At 35.5% G+C, this 24,536-nt stretch overlaps 1 protein-coding gene across 1 annotated transcript; it reads left to right on the plus strand.

Annotated features, from left to right (window-relative positions):
* Positions 1-19,800: 19,800 nt before the first annotated feature.
* Positions 19,801-22,162, plus strand: LOC145070647 (Pyridoxal-5'-phosphate-dependent enzyme family protein). The gene is made up of 7 exons (XM_079017602.1): positions 19,801-19,989; positions 20,366-20,692; positions 20,843-20,885; positions 20,964-21,281; positions 21,369-21,498; positions 21,580-21,738; positions 21,826-22,162. The coding sequence occupies exons 1-7, from the start codon at positions 19,897-19,899 to the stop codon at positions 22,040-22,042; spliced, it is 1,287 nt and encodes a 428-aa protein (XP_078873728.1). The 5' UTR covers positions 19,801-19,896; the 3' UTR covers positions 22,043-22,162.
* The last annotated feature ends 2,374 nt before the right edge of the window (positions 22,163-24,536 follow it).

Here is a 24,536-nt window from a genome sequence, read left to right on the forward strand (position 1 = left end):
ACTTCATTTCAATTCTAAAGCTTAGATTGAGATTTTAATCATCTTTAGTCAAGAATATATATATATATATATGTATGAATTTTATGTTGGAATGGTTCAACTTGAAGAAATTCTATATATATTGCGTTTTCGAAATTCGATTATGATTACGGCATCCATCTTCATAGTTAAATTTTGAAAACATGGCAAATAAAAAATATTGTAGCAAAAGACTGGTCTAGTATCATGTCTTTATGTCAAACATCATGAATCGTGTCCCATATGCTTCAGATATAGGATCGATTGCATGTGCTATAATATTCATCTTTTCTAAATTTTCCAAATGCTTAAGGCATTGAGAAGGGAAAAGTCTAGAACTGGATATGACTAAAGTGATTAAGCAATTGTCGAGGAAAAATATGAGGTTCGCCAAAGATTGGTTGCTTAGGGACAGTTGGAAGTATGATGTAAGTTGTCGTAAATGACCATATTGACATATTCTGAAAAGAAGTAACTCTTGTTCGGAAGTGATAGTCAAAATGGGACTATGGAAATGTCTCCATAGGTGGAAGTTATTCAATCTATGTAAGATTAGAAAACCTTAATGCAAGAAGGATGTTCAAAGCAATGTACTTTGAATATGAGACTTCCGTTCCATAGAAGTTGACCTTCTTTGGAATACTCTGTAATGACTGGTGACAAGGTTTTGGTGACTTTGTGCATAATCATTACAAGAGGAACATTGCATAAAAGTTTAAAATCTAACAGTTTTTTTGGTAAATGATAGGAATCGGGGATTCTCACATTTACAATAAGGATTTGGGATTGTGAAATGAGTATCATTGGAATCATGTTCAATTGATCTACATCACAATGTAAGGATCATAGACAAACATAGTGTGCATACTTGGAGTATGGCATAACTATTGTTTAGAAAAACAAAGTGTACATGCTAGGAGCATGGGACGACTGTTGTTTTATTCAAGTCTTAAGTTGATTGTTTGAAACATTATACAATGAATAATGTGTAATCAATATGGTGATAAATAAAAGGTGGTTCTATTTATATTCAAAAGGGTTCTGAGACCATATTGGATTCGATTATTATTGTGTTTCACTTTGCATGTTTTGACTTCCAAAATAGCTAGGTTATTCTTTCCGAATGACTAAGTTATTTAAACACTCCACAGTCGTTCATATGTTGGAAGTAGGTATGAATCAAGATTGTCATGAATCGATTTTGTAGCTGGCTAAATGGGTTTAGTCATAGCAATGGTTGCTACAACATTCATGAGTGCTCATAAGTTATGAGTATTGGAATAAACCCACGCTCACTTGTATCACTTCATGGAATTTATCTCGAGTGATCGTGAGACGGTAATATCATATAAATCTTCAAACCTAGAGATATGAGTTGTTACCTATGAGTTGGTTGTGCATTGATTGCACGTAAACGCATCAGTAACTTGATGTTATAAAACGTGCCTTTGTGTACAATTCAACAAGTAGTAGAACAAGCATATGAGTCGAAGTTTATCTGTTCCTTCTAGAAATAGAAGCGATATCTGGGCCCCTCGATGATTTTGTTGTGACCTATGTACCGGCCGATCAGAACTAAATTGATGTGTTCAATTAGGTTCTTTGTCAAACAAATCGAAAATTGGGAAACAAACTGCTGGACAATAAGCACGACGTTGTTCCATGTATTTGTCCGGCTGATATCATGAGAACAGAGGATTATATGATCACTTATCTAAAATGGCGCTTCATAGTTCAACAGAGTTTTCGAGAGCTACGATTGTTGGTTGGTTCCTGAAGTAACATACGTAAATATAGTTATTAGACTTATCCAAGTGGGAGTCTGTTGGATAAGGTGTCTAAGTCCATAACTTATTTGGTACATACTTGACCCGACCCGGCATGGTCCATTTGGGTTGCACTTCACCCAAACGATTTATGGATAATTTTATGAGAATTGTATACTTACGATTTATTAATATATTATAAGTTATAATATATTAATATGAAGTCATGTTATTTAATTAGTTTTAGTCTTAAATTATGAATTAATTTAAAGATTAAAAAGAAGACTGATTAAATTATGGGCTATTATATTTTATATAGTGTGGGCTAATACTCATTTGTTAATGGGCTAAGCTAATATGAAAGTCCATGGATGATCCATGGAGCTTTTAACCCATGGATCCTTGGAAAGGAAAAGACATGGGTTATTAGGGTTTCACCCTAACCATGCACACTATATAAAGAAGCATATGATGCAAGAAATGACACACTAGTAGTGTGAGACTTAGTGGTGGCCGATTCCACAAGAAAGTATACTACTCTCTCAAAGTTTTCCAAGTGTTTGTGGTGATTTGTGATTCCATTTGAGGCATTCACACTATTGGTGCTTGACTCTCAAACTCCAAACAATCAACCATCATCAAAAGGTATGTATTTCTACTAGTACTTTTATGATTCATAATCCTTATGCTATGCTAGTTAGGAAGAAACCTTGGAAGTTATTATTTGCATGTATTTTAGAAGAAAACATAGATCCAAGGTTTATTAGGGTTGCATGCACACTTAGGAAGTGTTAGATTGCTCAAAACCCAACAGTAAGGCACTTGCTCACAAAGGTAGCGATCTCCGCTTTCATGTTAGGCCACCAGTATAGCTTTTTGAGATCCAGATACATCTTATCTGAACCTGGGTGGATGGAGTAGCGAGTGTTGTGTGCTTCCCTCATGACCAAGTCTCTAAAACCTCCATGGCGCGGAGTCCAGATTCGGTCCATGAAGTAGTAGGCTCCGTCACCCTTGACCTCCAAACTTTTATCCATTCTGCGCAGGGATTCTCCCGTCAGATTCTCCGGCTTTAAGGATTCCAGCTGAGCCTCCCTGATCTGCGCAGATAGATGCGAACGGATGGTCATTGTCAATGACTTGGTTCTTCGTCCCGAATACTCCTTCCTACTCAAGGCGTCTGCTACTACGTTGGCTTTACCCGGGTGGTATCGGATTTCGCAATCGTAATCGCTGAGTAGTTCGACCCATCGACGCTACCTCATGTTGAGTTTTTTCTAGTTCAGTATGTGTTGGAGGCTTTTGTGATCAGTGTACACCACGCTCTTCGTCCCATACAAGTAGTGTCTCCAGATTTTTAGTGCGAAGACGACCGCTCCTAACTCAAGGTCGTGAGTAGTGTAGTTCACTTCATGTGTCTTTAGCTGTCTTGAGGCATAGGCGATGACCTTACCTCGTTGCATCAAGACACAACCGAGCCCCTGATTTGATGCATCGTAATATACAACGATATCCTCTGTCCCTTCGGGAAGAGATAATACCGGTGCGGTGCATAAAGCTTGCTTCAGGGTCTGGAATGCCTTCTCCTGTTTCTCTTCCCAGTCGAATGATACACCCTTCTGTGTCAACATAGTGAGAGGCTTCACAATCCGAGAAAAGTTTTGGATGAATCTGCGGTAGTAGCCAGCGAGGCCTAGAAATTGACGAATTTCTGTAGGCGTCTTCGGTGCTGACCAGTTCTCAATAGCTTTAATTTTGGAGGGATCCATGTGGATTCCTTCTTCACTAACCACGTGTCCTAAGAATTCAACTCTTCGGATCCAAAACTCGCACTTAGAGAACTTCGCATATAACTTCTCTGATCGCAGCGTTTCCAGGACTCGTCACAGGTGATCCTTGTGTTCTTCCTCGCTTCGAGAGTAGACGAGTATATCGTCGATGAAGACGATGACGAACTGATCTAGATATGGACGACACACCCTATTCATCAAGTCCATGAATATTGTGGGGGCGTTAGTCAGTTCGAAGGGCATTACTACGAACTCGAAGTGCCCGTAACGGGTTCGGAAGGCTGTCTTCAGAACATCTTCCTCAAGTACCCGTAACTGGTGATACCCGGATCTAAGATCAATCTTGGAGAAGTAACTTGCTCCTTGTAGTTGGTCGAATAGGTTGTCGATACGGGGAAGAGGGTAGCGATTTTTGACCGTGAGTTTATTGAGTTCCCTATAATCGATGCACATCCGAAATGATCCATCCTTCTTCTTCACGAACAAGACCGGAGCTCCCCAAGGTGAGAAGCTCGGTCTTATAAAACCCTTGTTGAGCAGCTCGTTGATTTGACCGGATAGTTCTTGCATTTCGGCAGGCGCTAGACGATAGGGCGACTTAGCTACGGGAGTAGCTCCTGGGACTAGGTCGATTCTGAACTCAACCTGACGTTTGGGAGGTAGGCCTGGAAGGTCTTCTGGAAAAACATCAGAGAATTCGCATACAACGGGAATGTCTTTTGGATCTTTCGATTTCTGACTAGTGTCGACGACGTGAGCAAGAAAGGCGCGACATTCCTTGCGCAAGTATTTCTGAGCCTGAATACTGGAGATGATACGAAGGCTCGTACTCGGTTTATCTCCATATATCAATAGGGTTTCGTGATTCGGAAGGTGTAGGCGAATGGCTTTGTCGGAGCTAGGATATCGGCGCGATGAAGACTCAACCAGTCCATACCAACAATGACATCGAAATTTTTGATTGAGACTGGTATAAGATCGATTGAAAATGGGTAATCGTCTAACGTGAGGGTACAACCTATGTAGATTTCGTTAGAGCTTTCTGTCTTCCCGTTAGCCATTTCTACGACGAATGTTTCTTTTAGTGGTTGAGGGGTTTTTTTGAGTAATTGTTTAAAGTTTTGATTTATGAAGCTTCTTTCTGCACCACTATCGAATAAGACACAGGCATAAGAGTTGTTGAGAAGAAACGTACTCGTGACCACTGTGGGATCCGCTACCGCTTCATTGTGACCGATAGCGAGTAACCTTCCAGTTCCCCCAGCATTTGTAGTCTTCGGACAGTTCTTCTTGAAATGACCAGCTTCGCCGCAGCCATAACACGTCGGGGTCACTCCTGAACCCGGAACTTGAGAAATAGGTTTGGGAGGGGCCTTGCAAAAACGCACCGTATGGCCCTTCCGTCCGCAGTTGGAACACTGCAATTCACGGCAGGGGCCGTTGTGGTGGAAAGGGCACTTGGGACACATGGGCAGATTCCCGCTATAAGCTTTTGGCGGGGCTGGTGCGGTTGGGGTAGTGGCAGCATGGACCGCCACGATTTGCTGGTCCTTGGAGGAGGTTTGAGTTTTCTTGCCTTTCTTCTTATCCCATCGCTTCCTCTTTCTATCAGATGAATCGGGTGGTGCAGTGGTAGTGGGGGTTGCTGTTGCTGGAGTGGAAGAGACTTCATGGTTGATCAAACTCTGGGCCAATTCCTTAGCGCTGTCGAAGGTGGTAGAGCGTGAGGCCAGAACGTTTCCTCGATACGGGGGCACTAAACCCCAGATGTATCGTTCAATCTTCTTGCTTTCGGATGGGATCATGTTAGGACACATAGCCGCCAAGTCGCAGAACCTGGCCGTGTAAGCTGTTATGTCAGTCCCTTTCATCTTGAGGTTCCAGAGTTCCTCCTCAAGTTTCTGAACTTCGCCCCTAGGGCAGTACTCCCCTCTCATGAGATCTTTTAGTCCCAGCCCATGGCATTGGCTGTGACCAGGGAGAGTGCGTTGACATGGCCGTTCCACCATGTCAAGGCCCTGTTAGTGAGGGTAGCAGTTGCGAACTTGATTTTGCTCTCTTCGGGGAAAGAGCACATTTCAAACACAGCTTCGGTTCTTTCGAACCATTGGGATAGTGCCATAATTCCTCCTGTACCGTCGAAGAAGGTAGGTTTACAGTTCATGAAGTCCTTATAAGTGCATCCCTGCACTCTTTGGTGGACTTCCCCAAATCTAGAGTTTCCACCGCTCGCGTCCCCAGAGTTCATTTGGGCCATGGCTGCTGTCACAGCCGCGGTCACCGCTATTTGGAACAACACTGGGTCGAACTGTGGAGGAGGAGGTGGTGGAGGAGGGGTTTGAGTTGCTGGTCTTCCTCGGCTTGGACGCTTTCGAGGAGGCATCTTTCACTGGAAAGCCATAGAAATGATAGCAATAGTAAGAGTCTATTGCGAATATGAATAGAGTGTTTCATGGATTAAATCAACATAATCCAAGATCAGAATGAGAGTCATAGCAATAGAGTAATCAACTGCCAATATACTGGTATTAACGATGTAACACAAGTTCATGAAAATTGACCTAACAGTAGGTCTTACACAAACCATAAAGAAAATGTTGGCAGTTTAGAGGTCTAGTTAGAGTATTTTTAAGCTAGGAATGTTTACAGACAAGAGATCTACGGAACATAGAGAGGAAAGGCTAGTCCTTTAAAAAAAAGAGTGAGGTAACTAGACGTCTTCTACTAGCGACGATTACTTGTTGGGCGAACCCTCAGATCCGCTATCTGACGCATGACTTCCTGAAGGTGTCGATCATGAGTCCTCTGACGTGCTCGGAGTTCCCTAACTTCGGCTCGGGATGCAGCTAGCTGATGCTGCAGAGCCTCGTTGGTCCTCCTTGTCCTGTCCATGGCTTCTTCGAGTTCGCGGATGCGAACCGTGTTGAGATTCGAGTTGGCATCCACTTCTACAACTCGACCAATAGCAGCTTGACCCTGCTCGACATTCCTGGCAATCCTCCGGATCATGATGGGAAGAACCCGATCCGCTGATCCTCTTTCATTTATGTTGTAGAAGCTTCGGTCTCCGTTGTAAGGTAAGGGCTGACCCTGATCCTCGCTCCATCGGTGCAAGGATATGGCCCACATAGGGGTGGGACCCTGAAATGCCGGACGGGGGTTAGGGTTCGGAGCTTCAGGAGGTTGGTTGTTAACTTCTGGTTCGGAGCTCGAGCCATCCGAGAAGCCTTCAGCGTGATGATCATCCAAAGGGATCGGGTGATCATCGTCTGACTCCTTTAGTGATAGACTCTTGATTACTTCGGGATATTAACTTAACTTTTAGTTTAGTATTTTAGTGTAGTTGTAGTGTATTTCTTGTATGTTACCGATAGTGTGAGAAGTAGAGGACCCCATGACCTTCCCGGTCATGCACAGTGTAACGCAGTAGTGGCATCCCTGGGCCTGTACGGCTCAGACTGTAGTTAACAGTCGGGATGTAATAGCGTCTTCCCCGTATAGATCTATATATATAGCGTCGTCTTCCTGTCGGAAAACTCTGGGGGTAGTGCGTAGCGAATAGAGAATCTCGTAGTGAGTTAGTGTGTTATCTCCTTATTGGTGCTTTCTCTTGTATTATAGTGTAGTAGTCTTTTGTATAACTCGTAGTGTGTTCTCTTATTAGTGTATAGTATCGTAATAGAGTGTATTATAGTGTGTAGAGTAGTAGCTATAGCGAGTAATAGTGGCCATAACTATACCTATTATAGTTAACTTAGTGCGTATGATTCTTGTCAGTTTAGTGGTTTCAACATCAAATGAACTGAAAATACTCGTATCCAACACTAATATATATGATATATAACTAAGAAATCAACGACAGTCGGACGGATAACAACTACCCTAAGCCCACAATCAAACAAGAACAGGAAATAAGGCGAGCTATCGGTCCTAAGTCCTTCAAGTCTTACTTATATAAATATATTGGTGTGGTTACATTTTATAAGGAATTTATTTAATAAAAATCTTGTCAAAAGGGAACATTTAGAAAATTGATCTTTTATCCAAAATAGTTTTGAAAACGAAAATCCTTTTTATAAAATATAGTGGTAAATCACATGTGATTTGAACTACGGATAGTGAATCACATGTGATTAATTTCCGTAACATGAATAATTGACTTGTATAAATTTCCATAAACATGTATAATTGACTTGTATCCCCCCCTAAAACATATAAAACATTTGAAAGGTTCATTAAAGGGGTATGAACTCACCTGAAATCGCGTAAATCGGGTGAAAGTGTCGGTTGAGCGTTTTGTACCAAATAACGACTTGTGCACCTTTTAGGACCCTAATGTCATATGAAATATGTATTTTACAAGAAATTAATCATTTTATGCTTTTCATTAAAGTATTTAGGCATTCTAGCATCGATTCGGGGTTTTAGGGCTTAGAAGGGGTTCCCGGGAGTAGTACAAGGCCAAGAGGGGTTTACAGGGGAGTCCAAGAGTTTACTCCATTGGAGTTTACGGCCCAAAGGCCACTCCTTGGGAGTTTACGGCCGTAAGCCCCTAGGCTTGGCCGTAAACTCATGTCCTCCTCCAAAAGTGCAAGTTAAGGCCTCAAATCAACTCCATATGTTTCTAGTAAATGCCTAGGACTAATTTGGAGGGTTAGAACCTTCATTTGGTGTCACTTGGGGGAGTTTACGGTCTAGGCTTGTGCTTGGGCCGTAAACTCCATTTTGTCCCTCAAAATGGATTGTTAAATGGTCCAAATCACTCCCTTAAATCCTAGTTAAATTCTAGAAGGCCTTAGGTGAGTTTTTGGGACTTTTTACCAAGGAAATTGGGTGTTTACGACCCAAGAATAGTCTTGGCCGTAAACTCCTCTTTTAGGGTCTAAAATGTGTTGTTTAATGGCCTTAAGCATTTCCTAGGGTCATAACCTAATTCCCACATGCCTTAGATGAGTTTTTTAGGCAAATTAGCATGGAAATTTGGTGTTTACGGCCTAAGCACAAGCTTGGGCCGTAAACTCCCTTTTAGGTCCTAAAAACTTGTGTTTTCATGTCCAAACTCATCTAGGCTATTTCCTTTATTAATATCCAAGCTTAAAGGAAAAGAAAATGGAACATTTGGCCAAGTTTTGGGTGTTTACAGCCTAAGAGGCTTTCTAGGCCGTAAACTCCCTTAATCCACTAAATCTTATGATTTTTGACCTTTAAATGCAATAGAATATGTTTAGAATAAGATAGGGAAGAAACCCTTACGTTTGGAAGCCGGAATTCGCGGTTTTGGAGTCGGGTTCGGGTCTAGAGAGAGAAAGTAGTGAGAGAGAGTGAATGAGTGGTAAAAGAGTGTTCAAATGATGTTCACTCTCATTGTATATGCCTCGGGTATTGCACCCGGTACACGGCTACCCGATGCTAAGGTTTAACGGGGTTGAATCTTTTTACCCGGGTGAAGTGGTTGAAAAGTAATATAACTCTATTTGGTTAAACGGGGTTAACACTTACAAATTATAATCATTTATGATAATATCAAGAAATATTAATAACTAGATATTTATTTATTGACGACTCCAACCATTACGGAAAATAATATATAACGACGAATTCCGTTAGTGAAGACGGGATTTTGTAACGGCAACAAATTTGGGTTGTCACATCATGTTCTTTGAAGAACATTCAACCCTTTTGTTACTCATCGATCTTTCTCATCTTTGCTCATTACAAAAACTCATTAATAATGTGTAAATTTGTGAACTCGTTTATTACAACTTTAAATAATGGAAATTGTAAACTTGTTTTTTTAAACTATAAACACACGTAAGCATTATCTTGTTCAAAATTGATTTTTTTACAACTTCAAGTTACGTAGATCTTAAAACCTACAAATGTACAAACCTTGTTAGTTACAACTTTAAAACTGAAAATCTGCAAACCCCGCCAAAAACTCTTCAGTCCAACACAAAACCTTTTGTAGAGCTCTTTGAAACTTCATTTTCAACCTCTAAAACATGAACCAAAAAAACCTATTATCAGTGGAGAGTCTAGAATAGTATATCATGTGGTTCGCTAACCGATTTTAACCGGGTTAGTTAAAAACAATTAGGTTCAATTAGAACGGTTCATCCAGAAAAATAACAGTTTTAGCATGTATATGAATTGGTGTTGAGAGGACTAAGTCTAAATTTGTCATTTTTTTTACTAAAAACAACTTATATTTGGAGTTAGACGGTCTAAATAAGACATGAGCAAACTTATGTTGTACAAATGTAAAAAAAAAGAAACATTTATTTATAATAGAGAACTCCATAACTATTTTTTTCTTAGAGTTGATGTGAAACTACTTAATCTCACTTATGATATCTTTTTTTCCTTTCATTTTTACTAAACACATTAAGCTAGGTCCCTCAAAATATTTAAGGTAGGTCTTAATATTTTTTGTATGTAACTTGTTATAAACATTTTAATTTTAGTTGGGTCAAGTGACCCACCTTCCCATAACATAGCCTCGCCACGGCCTATTATGTTCTTTAAAATATAAAGATGGAATCTTGAAATATGTGACATCCCAAAATCACGGCCAGAAAAAACCGGTTTCATTTATGCTTTTAAAATAATTCAGAGTAAATCCATTGATTTAAAAGAATTGCGGAATTTGTCTCCAAAACAATACATGATAAAATAAGGTTTATCAAAACATTTCTTAAAGAAGTGTATTTTCATTATTTATCAAAACTCGGGATGTCATGTTCTGATACAGATACAAAAACATAAACAATAAACCATAGACCTTACCCAGTTACATACAACTACTGGTCTATAAACAAAAATATCTTCACAAGTTCTCAAACTTATGCTCTTGCGCCACTACCTATAATACAAAGAAATTGAGTGGGTCAGACTTGGGAGTCTGGTGAGCATATAGGGTTTTCAACCCACAATAAATAATTATATTTAATTTTCACCAACCAACAATAACCCGATTACTCATTCCTGTTATCCTAACTTTACGTCCCTAAAACAACAACTATCACGAGGGACCTAGTCTAGGATTTTTCATCGGGCTGAACATTACTGCAAAGGGGTTTCCTCAACAATAGATGCCCTAAAGGCAACCAAGAGGAGGATAGAGTACACCGATGAACACATCGTTCAAAACACCTACAAGTTATGATTTTGCCAGCGTTCCACTGGACTGTCTAGAAAGAGTTCGTGGTCGTCATCCATACTCCGCTAGATGACTAAGTCAACAACAACATCGAGACCTCTCATCAATTTATCACACGTCAACTATGCTCTACAACTTTCATTTAGACTCCGTCGGCTAATTTTGACTTTATTTTTATTATATTATTTTTAGTAGGCCGAGACAGGAAAACTCCGTTAGAAATTCATAACTTCTTCATCTGACATCCGTTTCCGTCTGTCTTTTCACCGTTGGACTAATATCGACGAGATCTTCGATTCTCGTTTAGATTGTTTCGGCTAGAAATCACTCGATCTCATATTCGAACTTTGGGCTGCATACTGCTAAGTCGAAACTTAAAAAAGTCATAACTTCCTCATGCGAAGTCAGATTTAGACGATCTTTTCATGTGTGCTCTTGGTTTAACGTATCCTACGACTTTCGTTTAGATCACTAAGACTAAATATCGCTCTATCGTAAATTCACGATTTACGTTACACAGTGTCGTACCGGTTCTGTCGCGAAACTTTGACAGGTCATAACTTCTTCGTTATAACTCGGATTTCGGCATTCTTTATATTTTCAGAATCATCGTAACGACCACTACAACTTCATGTATAGATATCGGGCTTATATAATATTTTATTATTACACTTATTCTTGTTCTTGATTCATTTAAATCACACAATTAAGCATAAAACACATAACACTCAAAATAATACATTTTTATTATTTCACAACGGTTTACAAAGGTTAACCTAGACTATTACATCATCATTAATGCCTAGCCTAGAAACACGAGTGTTACAATTCTCTCCCTCTTAGGATGATTCCGTCCCCAAAATCACACATCAACAAACAAATGTGGATAGCCACTCATCATGTCATTCTCCGTTTCCCAGGTGAGATTTGGCACATTTGTATGTTTCCAACGGACAAGCACTAATTCGACCATCTTGCGTCACAACTTCTTAGTCTTTCAGTCAAGGATTGCCTCTGGTTCTTCAATTAACCTTTTGTTCTCATCAATTCTTAACTCAGAAATTGGAATTATATCGGGAACTTCTCCCGTGAACTTCCTCAAATAACACACATGGAAAGTGTTATGAATTCCATTCAGTTCTTTGGGTAATTAGAGCTTGTAAGCTTGATTCCCAATCATCTGAAGAATTTTAAACGGTCCAATAAATCTTGGACTTAACTTTCTCCTTTTACCAAATCGTATAAGTCCCTTCCACAGTGAGACTTTAAGCAAAACCGAATCTCCAACTTCAAAAGTCATCGGTCTTCGCTTATTATCAACATAGCTCTTTTGATGATCTTGAGTTGCTAATATTCTCTCCCTAATTATTTTCAACTTTTCAGCAGTTTGATGGACTATCTCAGGTCCCATAAACTGCTTTTCCCCAGCCTTAATCCAACAACACGGCATACGACATTTTTATCCGTAAGTGGCTTGATAAGGTGCCATCTTTATGCTCGAGTGGAAACTATTATCGTAGGAGAATTCTACCAAAGGTAAATGTTCATCCTAGTTACCTTGGAATTTCAGGGTACATGCTCTTAGCATATCTTCAAGCGTTTGTATCGTTCGTTTGCTCTGACCATCAGTTTATGGATGGTAAGTTGTACTCAAACACAACTTGGTACCCAATTCCTCTCGTAGACTTTTCCAAAACCTCGAGGTGAAACGGCTATCACAATCCGACACAATTATTAACGAAACACCGTGAAGCCTCACAATTTCTTTCACATAAGAATTCGCAAGCTTATCCATAGACCATTTCTCGTTGGCTGCTATGAAATGCGCACTCTTAGTGAAGCGATCAACGACCACTTAAATCATGTCATGACCATTCTTTCTTCTGGGAAGCTTAGTGACAAAATCCATAGCAATGTCTTCCCATTTACCCATAGGCACAGGCAAAGGTTCTAAACTCCCATATGGTTTCTGATGTTGTGCCTTAACTCTTGCACAGGTCACACACTCGGCCACATACTTTGCAATATCGAGCTTCATCGTCGGCCACTAGTAGTAGGGTTTTAGGTCCCTATACATTTTTGTGCTGCCAGGATGAATTGAGTACATGGTTTTCTGAGCTTCTTTCATCAGAAGATCTCTTACTCCTCCTGTCTTAGGCACCCAAATTCGATCTTGGAATACCTTCAGTCCATGGCTGTTTATGCCGAACACTAACGTATTGCCCAAACGTTCCCCCTTTCGGTCATTCTTCTTAGAAGCTTCTTATTGAGCTTTCTTTATACTCTCCACAATTGTCGAGACAACTTCTATTCTCAACGCTCTTGGCCTCTTTCTTTCAAGATTGACTTTCCAACTGAGAGCATCAATGACAACATTAACTTTACCCCACAATCTAACATAGCTGATGGACTGCTTTGACCGTCTATAGAATACAACTTCCTGGTAATCAACGCTTTTAGGAACCAACACAAAAACACCCCACAATCTCCTCTACTCTCAGTCTGTTTTGGTACTTGTGACTCCTTTTCGAGGGTCATGTTAAAATTCTCAAGTGGGATTGAATCATTTGGTTCAGTACCCCAATAGTTGATACCCACTAGCAATTTGTGGATGTGGGCTCGCATACCGATAAACCAATCCTTGGTTTCTGTAAAGTAGCCGCTCTTCCAATGACTATCGTATATTGTCTTTTGGAATGTCTTCAAATTCAATGCATACAAAAACCAGTGGGAAATTGGTATAATGATTGGGATGGAAAGCTAGAAAAAAGGTTAGAAATAATTAAACATCAAATAACATTATAGTACATACATACTTAGGTAATGTAATCCAAACACAATTATACCATATCATAGTTCGCCCAAAGATGGGTAAACGGATCCATAAACCATGTCACTTCGGTCAAATATATCAGTGTTGAAAGCTGTCAGTACAAATGTCCATCGAGCTTCATCCTGTCTACGCTCTACCAACAATGAGATCCACGACATGATGTCCAACCACCCTGTGTGACTATCCGCACATAAGGGTGTCCAAAATTCAATCGTCGGAATAGCAGTAAAAAAACGGTGAGTGAACAACACCGAACCACCCCTTTGTGCTATAAAGAATGTGCATGGCAAGTTCTAAGAGATTATCTAACGGTGTTGGATGTTGTCGTACAACACCTTTCCTCTTCATTTGTATCCCTGATGAATTATACCACATAGACATAACTTTTTGGCTCATAGAACGTTGTAGTGCCATCAGGTGCATTTTGTATTGATCACACAAAATCTCTTTTACATCCAACGAATAAATAAATCCAGATGGCTGCTCAGGGCCGTCATGAAATGACTTTTCGGGTGTGCCAGACCCATAATCATGGTCCATAAGTCATTGTCATTATACTCTGTAGTACCAAAATCATATTTGGGAGTGTTATTGATAAGTTATAGAAGCTTGGCTAATGTAGCATCATGCTCTGCTAAACGCTCATCGTGTGACCTTAATTGCTTGCAACATTCACTGAGCTTATTTTTTAACCGACAAACCTCGTTTTGCAAGTTAGTAATAATTTGATCCTTATTAATTGGTAGGTCAGCGACCGACGGTGGTGGTGGCTGGTGAGATGGAACATCTATCCGTGCCTTCTTTTGTCGAGGCTCATGGGTAGGGGAGTTTTTTGGTGATAGTGTTAGTGAAGGTGTCATGTGAACTTTAGTGTCGGGAAAATTAAGGTAATCAATCCACGCCGAGCAAACTATCCACCATTCAACAATCCTCTCAGCTTCTGTCGGCTCCAACTTCTGTACGAGTCTATTATCCAGCTAATAGAATTATAAAATTAAAAATAAAAATAAATTATAAAAAAATATTTAAATAATTAAGTAACCATACGTCGTCGATTTGTAAAAATTGGGTGTAGTGAGTCTTTTGTAAAGCCATCAGTTTTGACCATGCAACAGCCTGAGGGATCACATTCGCTTGTCGGGTACCAAATAAATTGCTCACATGAAAAGTCTCAAGAATCCATATATAAATGTTAGAAAATAAATAAATAATTATTACAATGTTAGCAAAGAAAAAATAATAATAAAAATTTCATCATATATTTACCTTAAAAGCGTATAAAAACCCGTTTAGGGTGTAGGTCATTTTTTGAGGTTGTTTCTCTTTCGGTTTGTCTGGATGTATATGCTTGTCAACCTTATTGAATAAAGTAACTAGTTGTTTGTACAATTGATCACAAATTATCCTTCCCCATGGATATATGCCACATAAAGAATTAATTAACAATTAAATGTATAAAAAATATTAGTAACGATAAGTAATTATAATAAGTAATTATAAAATAGACGACATTATATCTGTTGAATTCATCAAGATGGATAGCAAAGCGAAATACTCTTGTGTAACAGATTGTTTAAGAAACTGTCCATTAAAACCCTTCTCTAACAGGTATAGAAGACATAAACGAACTGCATCCTCGTTCAATAACTCATTAAGTGAATGTTTAAACATTTTCATAACATCGTCCAATTTGACCAAGACATCCTTGGGACCATAGGAATGGCACGAGAATAGAAGGTGGCGCCGGATGCAGAAGCAGGAAAATAGTCACCAAACTGGAAGCCGGTGACGAGAAAAAAATCGTTCTTCCCGAAAGATAGTTCGTAACTCTCAATCTCAAAAACCATTTCCTCTACTTGGCTTTAAGGGTCTGTGACAACTTCGTGGCAGAAGACGTAATGTAGAAGCAAAGGATCCCCACCTGCATTAGGAAGTCTAACCACCTCCCAAAACATGTATTTCGGAACATAGTATTACATTCGGGTCTGTCTCTGAATGTCGTAAGAATTTGCCCGCCGATTTTGGGTTTACAAGACAGTGTAATGGATGCATCAAAAACCATGCCGTGTTTTTGCCTAAACAAAAAATGTGTTATCACATCATTCTGAAACGAAAACCGACCAATATTCCGAAGTAGTTCCTAGTGTTCTGGAGCAGTTCCTCATGTTTTGGAATAGTTCCTCGCATTCCGAAGGCTTCCGAAATGAAATTTTAAGATCTGGAACAATACATATCAATGTAAATTAACAATAACCAAACATCTAAACTACTTTTCAGTTGGTTTTACAACAATGACATCTATAATTTAAACTCTGGAACGTTTTCAGTTCATTCCGGAGGTGTTCTATACATTTCAGAATAATAATTGTAAATGAATAAGCACGTTATACAAATAAACAAACTAAGTTTTTGAAGTGAGTAATGTACCCGTAAAATAATGGGGTCATAGTGGTCTTCTTCCATGTCGGAGTTGCGTGTCGAAGTAAAGAGTTACGTGTCGGAGATCAGAATCAACGTTAGGGTTGCGTGTCGGAATCGAATCAGAATGTCGGAGTAAGATCAGAAATAAAGTCGAGGGTCCGGATTTTTCAAATTAGGGGGTGTTTGGGATTGCTTTTAAACATCAAAAGTCTTTTTTGTAGAATGACTTTTTGTAAAAGGACTTTTTGTAAAAGAAGCTCTTTAAAAAGTGTTTGGAATAGCAAAATGACTTTTAACTTAACTTTTACATGTAAAATTACAAAAAGTCACAAAAAGTCAGGTTTTTGTGACTTTTTGAAACCCTTCATTTTACTCTATACAAAAAGTCATTTTAAAAAGAACTTTTCTATTACCCAAACATCTTTTTAACTTTTTGAAAAAGTAAAAAGTTAAAATTCATTCTAAAAACAATCCCAAACACCCCTAGATTCCGAAATTTGAATTTCAAATTCCCAATCTAGAGTAGCCAAAACAGTAGTCAATCAAAGTTAAATTCTGGCAATTTTGAAAAAAAAAAAATCCAATTTTTAAGGGAAAAATACAAAAAAGCCCAACCAATTATACATGTATATGCAGAAAAACCCTTATATTATTTTTATGTTTAGAAAAACCCTTATATTAATAGTTACCATTTGAAAAAGACCAAGATACAGGTTTTTAAGAGAAATTGACAACTAAAAATCTAATGTTTCTTACATTTTTTTTTTAATACGACATTGATTTTAATTTGGGATAAAAACGATTAGTTAAGAAGAGAAAAATTAACCATATAGATAACACAATCGAGTGAAAGTAATCTAAATATATGTCAGTTTGACATGTTTTTGCATACAATCGAAGAAATATAAGGGATATGTATATTATATCATATTCTTAGCTGATCATTTCTATTAACAATTTTCGAATTGGTTTTATTTGAAACGTAAATAATAATAAGGGTTTTTTCTGAACATAAAAATAATATAAGGGTTTTTCTATATATATATATATATATATATATATATATATATATATATATATATATATATATATACCTATTCTAATAAAAGAATAGTTTTAATATCCTTTTGACATGTGTCATTATATTAGGACGCTTAATTAATACACATTTTATTCTTTTTTTTTTGCCATGTGTCACCCTATTAAACCTCTTAATTAATGCATGTCACTTGTCAACCTATTAATTTTTTATTTCAAATTTTAAAAATTTCACTTTAATTACAATAAATTAATAACAATGCAATAAAAATTTAAATAAAATTAATACAAATTATAAGGTGATATAATTTCACATATTTATTTAAATTAACGATTATAATTGATTAATAATTTTGTGTTCTAACTATTAAAGTTTAATTAATTTTGTAGCCGTGGTTTTACGGGTTATAAACTAGTATATATATATATATATATATATATATATATATATATATATATATATAGTATATATATATATACATATTTATAAACTAGTATATATATATATATATATATATATATATATATACATACTAGTATATATTAACACAAATTATAAAGTGATAGAATTTTACATATTTATTTAAAGCAATAATTATAATTTTATATAACTAAAAAATCTTTTAATTAATAATTTATTTAAAATAACTGATTAACAATTTTGAGTTTTTAGTATTAAAGTTTAATTAAGTTTGTAACTGTGGTTCCCACAGGTTATAAACTAGTATATATATATATATATATATATATATATATATATATATATATATATATATAATATATATATATACATATTTATAAACTAGTATATATATATATATATATATATATATATATATATATATATATATATATACTAGTATATATTAACACAAATTATAAAGTGATAGAATTTTACATATTTATTTAAAGCAATAATTATAATTTTATATAACTAAAAAATCTTTTAATTAATAATTTATTTAAAATAACTGATTAACAATTTTGAGTTTTTAGTATTAAAGTTTAATTAAGTTTGTAACTGTGGTTCCCACAGGTTATAAACTAGTATATATATATATATATATATATATATATATATATATATATATATATATATATATATATAGGGGAGAGTTCAATTGAGAAAAAAAAGGTTGAGAATGGGGGAATCATTCTCAGCCAATCATTTATTTTTGCCGCAAAATCCTCCAATGTACCGGTGGAAATGGGAAACGAATGCACATGTGTTTTCCAACATAACATATTTCCTTAAACTATGCTAATCATTACTTAATATATACAAAACATAGTTTTTTTCGTTTTTTTTTTAAATTTTTATAAGCTATTTTTATCAAAAAATGATTTTAAATATACCAAAATTCATGATTTTTTATTCTCTACAAATAGACATCCATATTGATATAGTTTTAAGATAAAATAATTTTTTTTTTTATATTTTCAGCTATCGTTATTTATAAGTGAATAAAAATGAATCAGGTTTTTACTACAATACATTCGTTATTCAGTTATTAATAAAAACTATGATTAATTTTTTTTTTTATAATTTAAGTATCATTCATATATGAATATAGCATATAATAAACATAGTATATTCATATTTAAATATTAGACGATGCATTCACTTATGAATATTACATAGTATATTCACTTGTGAATATTAGATGATATATTCAGTTATGAATATTAGATAATATTTTCATATCTGAATATTACATAGTATTACATGGTATATCACATGTGAATATTACATAGTATATTCATTTGTGAATATTAGATGATATATTCACTTATGAATATTACACAGTATATTCACATATGAATAATACACAATATATTCACATATGAATATTACAAGGTATTTTCACAAATATATATAATTTTTATATGTTATTCACATATGAATAACATACAGACTTGCATATTTGTTTTTTTGTTTTAATAATCATATACTGAGAAAACATATTCATATATGAATATAACGTGGTAATTTAGTTCATGCATTTCATCAAACAGTTAGAGTGCATATAAATTTTTTTTTTAAAATGTTAAAAACATGATATTTTGACCATTTAAATCTTACAAAAGAGTAGATTGATAGAGAATTATATGAAATTTAAAAAAAAAAAACGATTTGATATTTTTCTAACCTCAATTTTCAAGTTTTATTTGATAATCGATGTTGAATGAATGATATGAAGTGGATTTTTGTTGATTATCGATGATGTTGATCTAATAATGCTGGGAGTATAATTAATCATAGATGTTGACGATCTGATCGTATTCAAGCACAATTGAAGGTTGAATTAAAAGAACCAAAAACAAATTTTTGTTGTTAACTGTTGAATCGTGTTGATTATTGACGAAGATCGATGATTGATTAGCACTGGATGATGTTGATGATGGTTTAATTGAAGAAATCTGAATGATTGTTTAAAGTTGGAGAAGAAATTTGGACGATGAACGATGAATGAGTTTGAACTACAGATACGTATTTGAGATTGAAGGTTGTTCTCATATTTACAAGTTTGTCACCGTGTCTTTTTATGCTTGAATAAAATGAGTGGCTGAGAATGATTCCCCCATTTCTCAACATTTTTTTATTTTTTCAATTGAATCCACCTCTCTCTCTGTCTATATATATATATATATATATATATATATATATATATATATATATATATATATATATATATATATATAAAAAATTGGTTGGGTTTTTTTTTGCATTTTTTCAAAATTTTAACTATTTTGTGAAAAATGTTTGAAATTCTCTTTTATTTTATCTTATCGTCCCATTCCATTTCCCTTCACTCGTCGTCGTCACTGCAAATCTCGTCGTTCTACTCTAGGGCAAACAGGCAAATCTTGATGCACGTAATGAAGTCTATGTTTCAAAGAAAACCTCCAATTTTATCCCTCAGACCCGAGTTTCATTCACAATGCTCCTTAACTAATCCCCAGGTTCGAGCGTGTCTATTTCCCTTTTTGTTAAAGACTATGCAACTTTAACAGTTTGTTTCGTAGCGATCTTAATTCCATCAATATCATGTGTAATATGAAATTTCATCGAAATTGGAGATTAATAAGTGAAAAGCTAAACTTATTAGTCATCACTCAAGAGTTGACAAAGAAGCTATGTTGTATTTCTGCACAAAATTTTCTAAATAACGCTGAATTTCCCAAAGTTAAGATGGGTAATTAGTTTTGCATTTGACTCCGACAACTTGAATTAGCTAGGCTTATTTGGTTTAAATTTTCTAATTTGAACAATCTATAACAAATTTATTTCTATAAATCTGAAAAAGCTCATCGGGATTTACTGTTTACTTGTTTCCAGGTTGTCTGCAATTCCAGTTCGACGAGGGAAGAGTTTATGATGAAAATTTTGGATCGAAGATGGACATTGAAGAATCCAGACACCAAAGTTCACCAAATAAACGTTTCTCGCTTACAAACACAACCCACTTCTAAACTACTTGGGAACGTTTCCTTTTCAAACAACTCACATCCTTCTTTGGGTGAGAATCTAACGGAATGGCACAATGATCAGTCATCATTCTACATTGTTCGTGATGATTTGTTGCATCCATTAGTGAATGGTAACAAGGCCAGGAAACTGGATGCATTGCTTCCGCTTATTGAAGATCATTTAGGAACCGATGTGGTAAGAATAAGATAACATCTCCTCTCAAATAATCCAAAAATTTAAACGTTTTCATTTCTCTTTAAACTTCTTTACCAATATATGAAAGATTATAGGCCATCTGGGATTCTGCAAGTGATGTCTTGAAGTTCAATTACACCATTTTTATAGGTCACATGTGGAGGTTGCCAAAGTGCACATACTGCAGCTGTTGGTATGTTACATTTACATTCATGTTCCTCAATCTGTTTTCAGATTACAATTCTTGATTTTGTGTTTGTGTGTTTTTCAGCTGTTTCTTGTGCAGAGAGAGGATTAAAGGCACATTTACTTTTACGTGGAGAACAACCTCAAATTCTTACAGGCTACAATTTGATTTCCATGTTATATGGAAATGTCACATATGTTCCAAGATCTGTATATGCTAAAAGGGAAGAAATGCTGACATCACATGCTGATTCAATACCTGGGACTATCATACGCCTTGATGATTTACTCAAGTCTTCCTTTACAAATCACAAGTCAACAAAGTCAAACCTTGATCAGCCTTCAAATTCAAAGAAGATAGTAATTATCAATGAAGGTGCTGGAGATGCCATTGCATTACCTGGTTAGCTTGAAGTCAACTCATAAGTCATAACTCTATCTTGAATTATCTTATGTTTTGACTTTTGACTTTTGACTTTTGACTTCTTAGGCTTGATTCGCCTTGTGAAATACTTGTCACAAGATCATATACTTGGAAAAAGTCAACCTCTGAAAATTGTGGTGGATTCTGGCACTGGAACAACAGCTGTTGGTTTAGGAATTGGAGCCTTGTGTTTAGGGTATGCGGTTTAATTATTTTAAATGAATATATTTAAAATTTCAACCAATAAAAATACTGCTTTGTTTCTACTTTTTGCTAGACTTCCATGGGAAATAACTTCAGTGATGCTTGCTGACACCATTGAAGGATACAGAAAACATGAGGAACATTTGATATCTGAGTTGTGTGGATCCTCTGGATTCCCTATTATTATGCATAGTGGACTTGTACATTGGGTTGAACGTGAGCATCCAAGAAAGTATGTTTGGATTCTTTCTATTACATTATTATACTATATTTTTTTTTTTTTTTGGAATGATGGAATGTTTTGTTGTTTAAAATGCAGATTTGGGAATGTGTTGAAAGGGGAAATAGAAGCATGCCAACAGATTGCTAAAGAAACGGGTGTTTTGGTGGATCCAATATATACATTGGCTGCATGGGAGCTTGCAAGTCAACTTAGTCAACAGGAAAAAAAAGGTGGTGCGAAAGTGGTGATGCTTCACACTGGTGGGACACTTGGCATGTTTGGATTGGCTCAACGCTACAAGTCTTACTTCTAATTTTCAACTACTACTAATATGGGCAATGTACTTTATTTTTTATAAATACTTATATTTTTGTACCCATAAGTACGTTGCTATTACAGGTAAAAAGTAAAGTATGTTGCTTATGTAGTTTCATATTTTTTGTTAACATGTCTAATTAGTTGAAACATTGTTGGATAGTTCGTGCAAGTTGCGTAAATTGGAAAAAAACGAAACATTGGTATATAAATTGGTAAAAAAAAAATAGTTTTTTTTTTTTTTGCATAAATACACATATAATGAGTAAAACTAAATATGGATGTTTCTTCGTTTTTGTAAATAGCAAAAAGAACAATTAACATTTACGAAATTGTCTTTATTTATCTTTGTCTTTCCATTTTTCCAAGTGTATTGTCATTTTCTTGTATCTTTAAACATCACTTATTGGAACTTTATGTAGACAACATGTAATGAGGAAAAAAAGAAACATATGTCACAGAAATTTATTGTTAGAACATAAGCTCAATGAGTACCACTAATTGAAGAATGCCATTGTATTTATCATATTCAATCTTTTTATTTATCTTCTCTTTGGTCCTTGATTATGTGTTTATCCATCTCCAGTTAGATGAACGCATTGTGATGTAGTAGCCAATCAATATCGTCAATACAAGCTCTCAGTTACTACTTTGCTGGATGTACCATAATTTAATTGTGTATTATGGTTCCACTAAGATCTCTCATCATGTATATAACAAGGTTTTATTTTATTTTATTTTTTAACGGAGAGCAAATATATTAGCACTAAAAGAAAAAAAGACTTAAGTGAGGAGCTCAAGTCAAATTACAAGAAAAGTTCGAAAAGAGAGACATACTCCATACATTTCAATCAATCTTTGTAAACTTAGATCTACACTTGATACCGAAAATACTAATGCTAGTATCATCCATCAAAGTCAACATTGCTTGCCTTTCATTTATGAAAACCAACACACTCCTCCCCTTCCAAATCACCCATATCGTGGAGTAAATAAGAGTCATGATCGTTTTTTGCATGGTTTTTCCACAGGTCATCGAATTGAGCATCTCTAAAAGATTTGAAAAGGACAAAGATAGCCCATTAAAATAGCGGACAATCCGATAAGCCATCTCTACACATCCACAACATAATCGGAAGAAAGTAGATTACAAGTGGCAAATTAGACAGGTTTGAATCGAATTTGTTTAAACTCTATGAATAACCTAAATATATGAATTTAAGCAAATCACATTTATGAAATCATAATTTTTATTTAATAAACAAATAAATTGCATAACAATCATCACACATCACAAGAAAATACAAGGGTAACAAACTTATTAAGGGTTATCGACAATACTAAAATTTGAATTTCTATTAAAACTTTTATATGATGTGTTTGACAAAAACTAGCTGGTAGCGGGTAGCGTTTTGTTAAAAGTTATTGAGATAACTTTTAGATTTGAAGCGTTTTATTTAAACTAAATGCTAAAAACTTGTAGTGCCAAACGAGACTTTTTGTTCAAAACAAAACGTTTTGTCAAACGCTAGAAGCTCTCAAACACTCCGTGTCACTGCCAAACACGCCCATGATGGTAATAACATTTGTAATTAACAACTTATCCCAGCATCCTCTAATCGAGAAGGATAAGATTAATGGTGTAAACCTTTACCAAATAGTATAACTTGAAAATGGCTCTCAAGAACGAAAAAGAAAATATACGTTATTGATGCTCCAATCCTAGCCGTGCCTATTTTTGATTCGTATGCTTCTGACCGAATGAATGGTTCAATAAATTCGATGAATAATTTGATGTGGCAACTCACATGATGCCAAGCATGAAAATTGACCTTTGATGTGCACAAAAATACCTATCAACTTTTAAATTTATAAACCTAACTATTTAACTAATTTATGCACCTATAGGCAATGTACCTAGTCGGATTATAAAATAGCTTAAGTAAGTCGGGGTGTCGAATACATGAACGAAATTTCAATTTAGAAAAATAACTACTATTAGTTAAACTAAGAAACAAACTTTAAAAAAGGTTTTTACTGATTTTGCAAGATCAGAAGAACTTAATTCAATTCAAAGAACTATTAAAACTAAGTAAGCAAAGAAAATGATTTTTACTTCAAGATTAAAGAGTACTTATGTATAGTTCCGGTTTCCCCCTCTCCTATGGTTGATTGTAGTGGATGAATTATATTAATTACCAATTCGTTAAATAATTAAATATTATGATCAAACACCTAGAAGTACCAACTTATGAATTACCATACAATGCTTAAGCATAAGTTAAACACCAAATTGATATAAGCAAGAATTGGACTATGAATGATAAATCTTATAGTTACTTTCCTATGATCAAGTCAAGCAACCAAACACAAATTATGGACCAATTATGCTCTTTAACACAGTTTAAGTTACAAGCTTTAATTACCTAATCTAAGATTTATTTAACCCTAGCTCTAGCAGTTTAATGATCATAAACCACTAGGAAAACAAG

This window comes from Lactuca serriola, chromosome 8, assembly GCF_051521515.1.
Source record: "Lactuca serriola cultivar US96UC23 chromosome 8, Lser_US96UC23_V15, whole genome shotgun sequence".
In the NCBI taxonomy this organism is placed as follows: Eukaryota; Viridiplantae; Streptophyta; class Magnoliopsida; order Asterales; family Asteraceae; genus Lactuca; species Lactuca serriola.

What these genes read in the sequence shown, in the direction of transcription:
- LOC145070647 (XM_079017602.1), top strand. Translation starts at nt 19,897, where the DNA reads ATGCACGTAATGAAGTCTATGTTTCAAAGAAAACCTCCAATTTTATCC. An exon ending in TGCACATACTGCAGCTGTTG is followed by an intron (nt 20,886 to 20,963) that starts GTATGTTACATT and finishes TGTGTTTTTCAG; the next exon opens with CTGTTTCTTGTGCAGAGAGA. An exon ending in ATTGGAGCCTTGTGTTTAGG is followed by an intron (nt 21,499 to 21,579) that starts GTATGCGGTTTA and finishes ACTTTTTGCTAG; the next exon opens with ACTTCCATGGGAAATAACTT.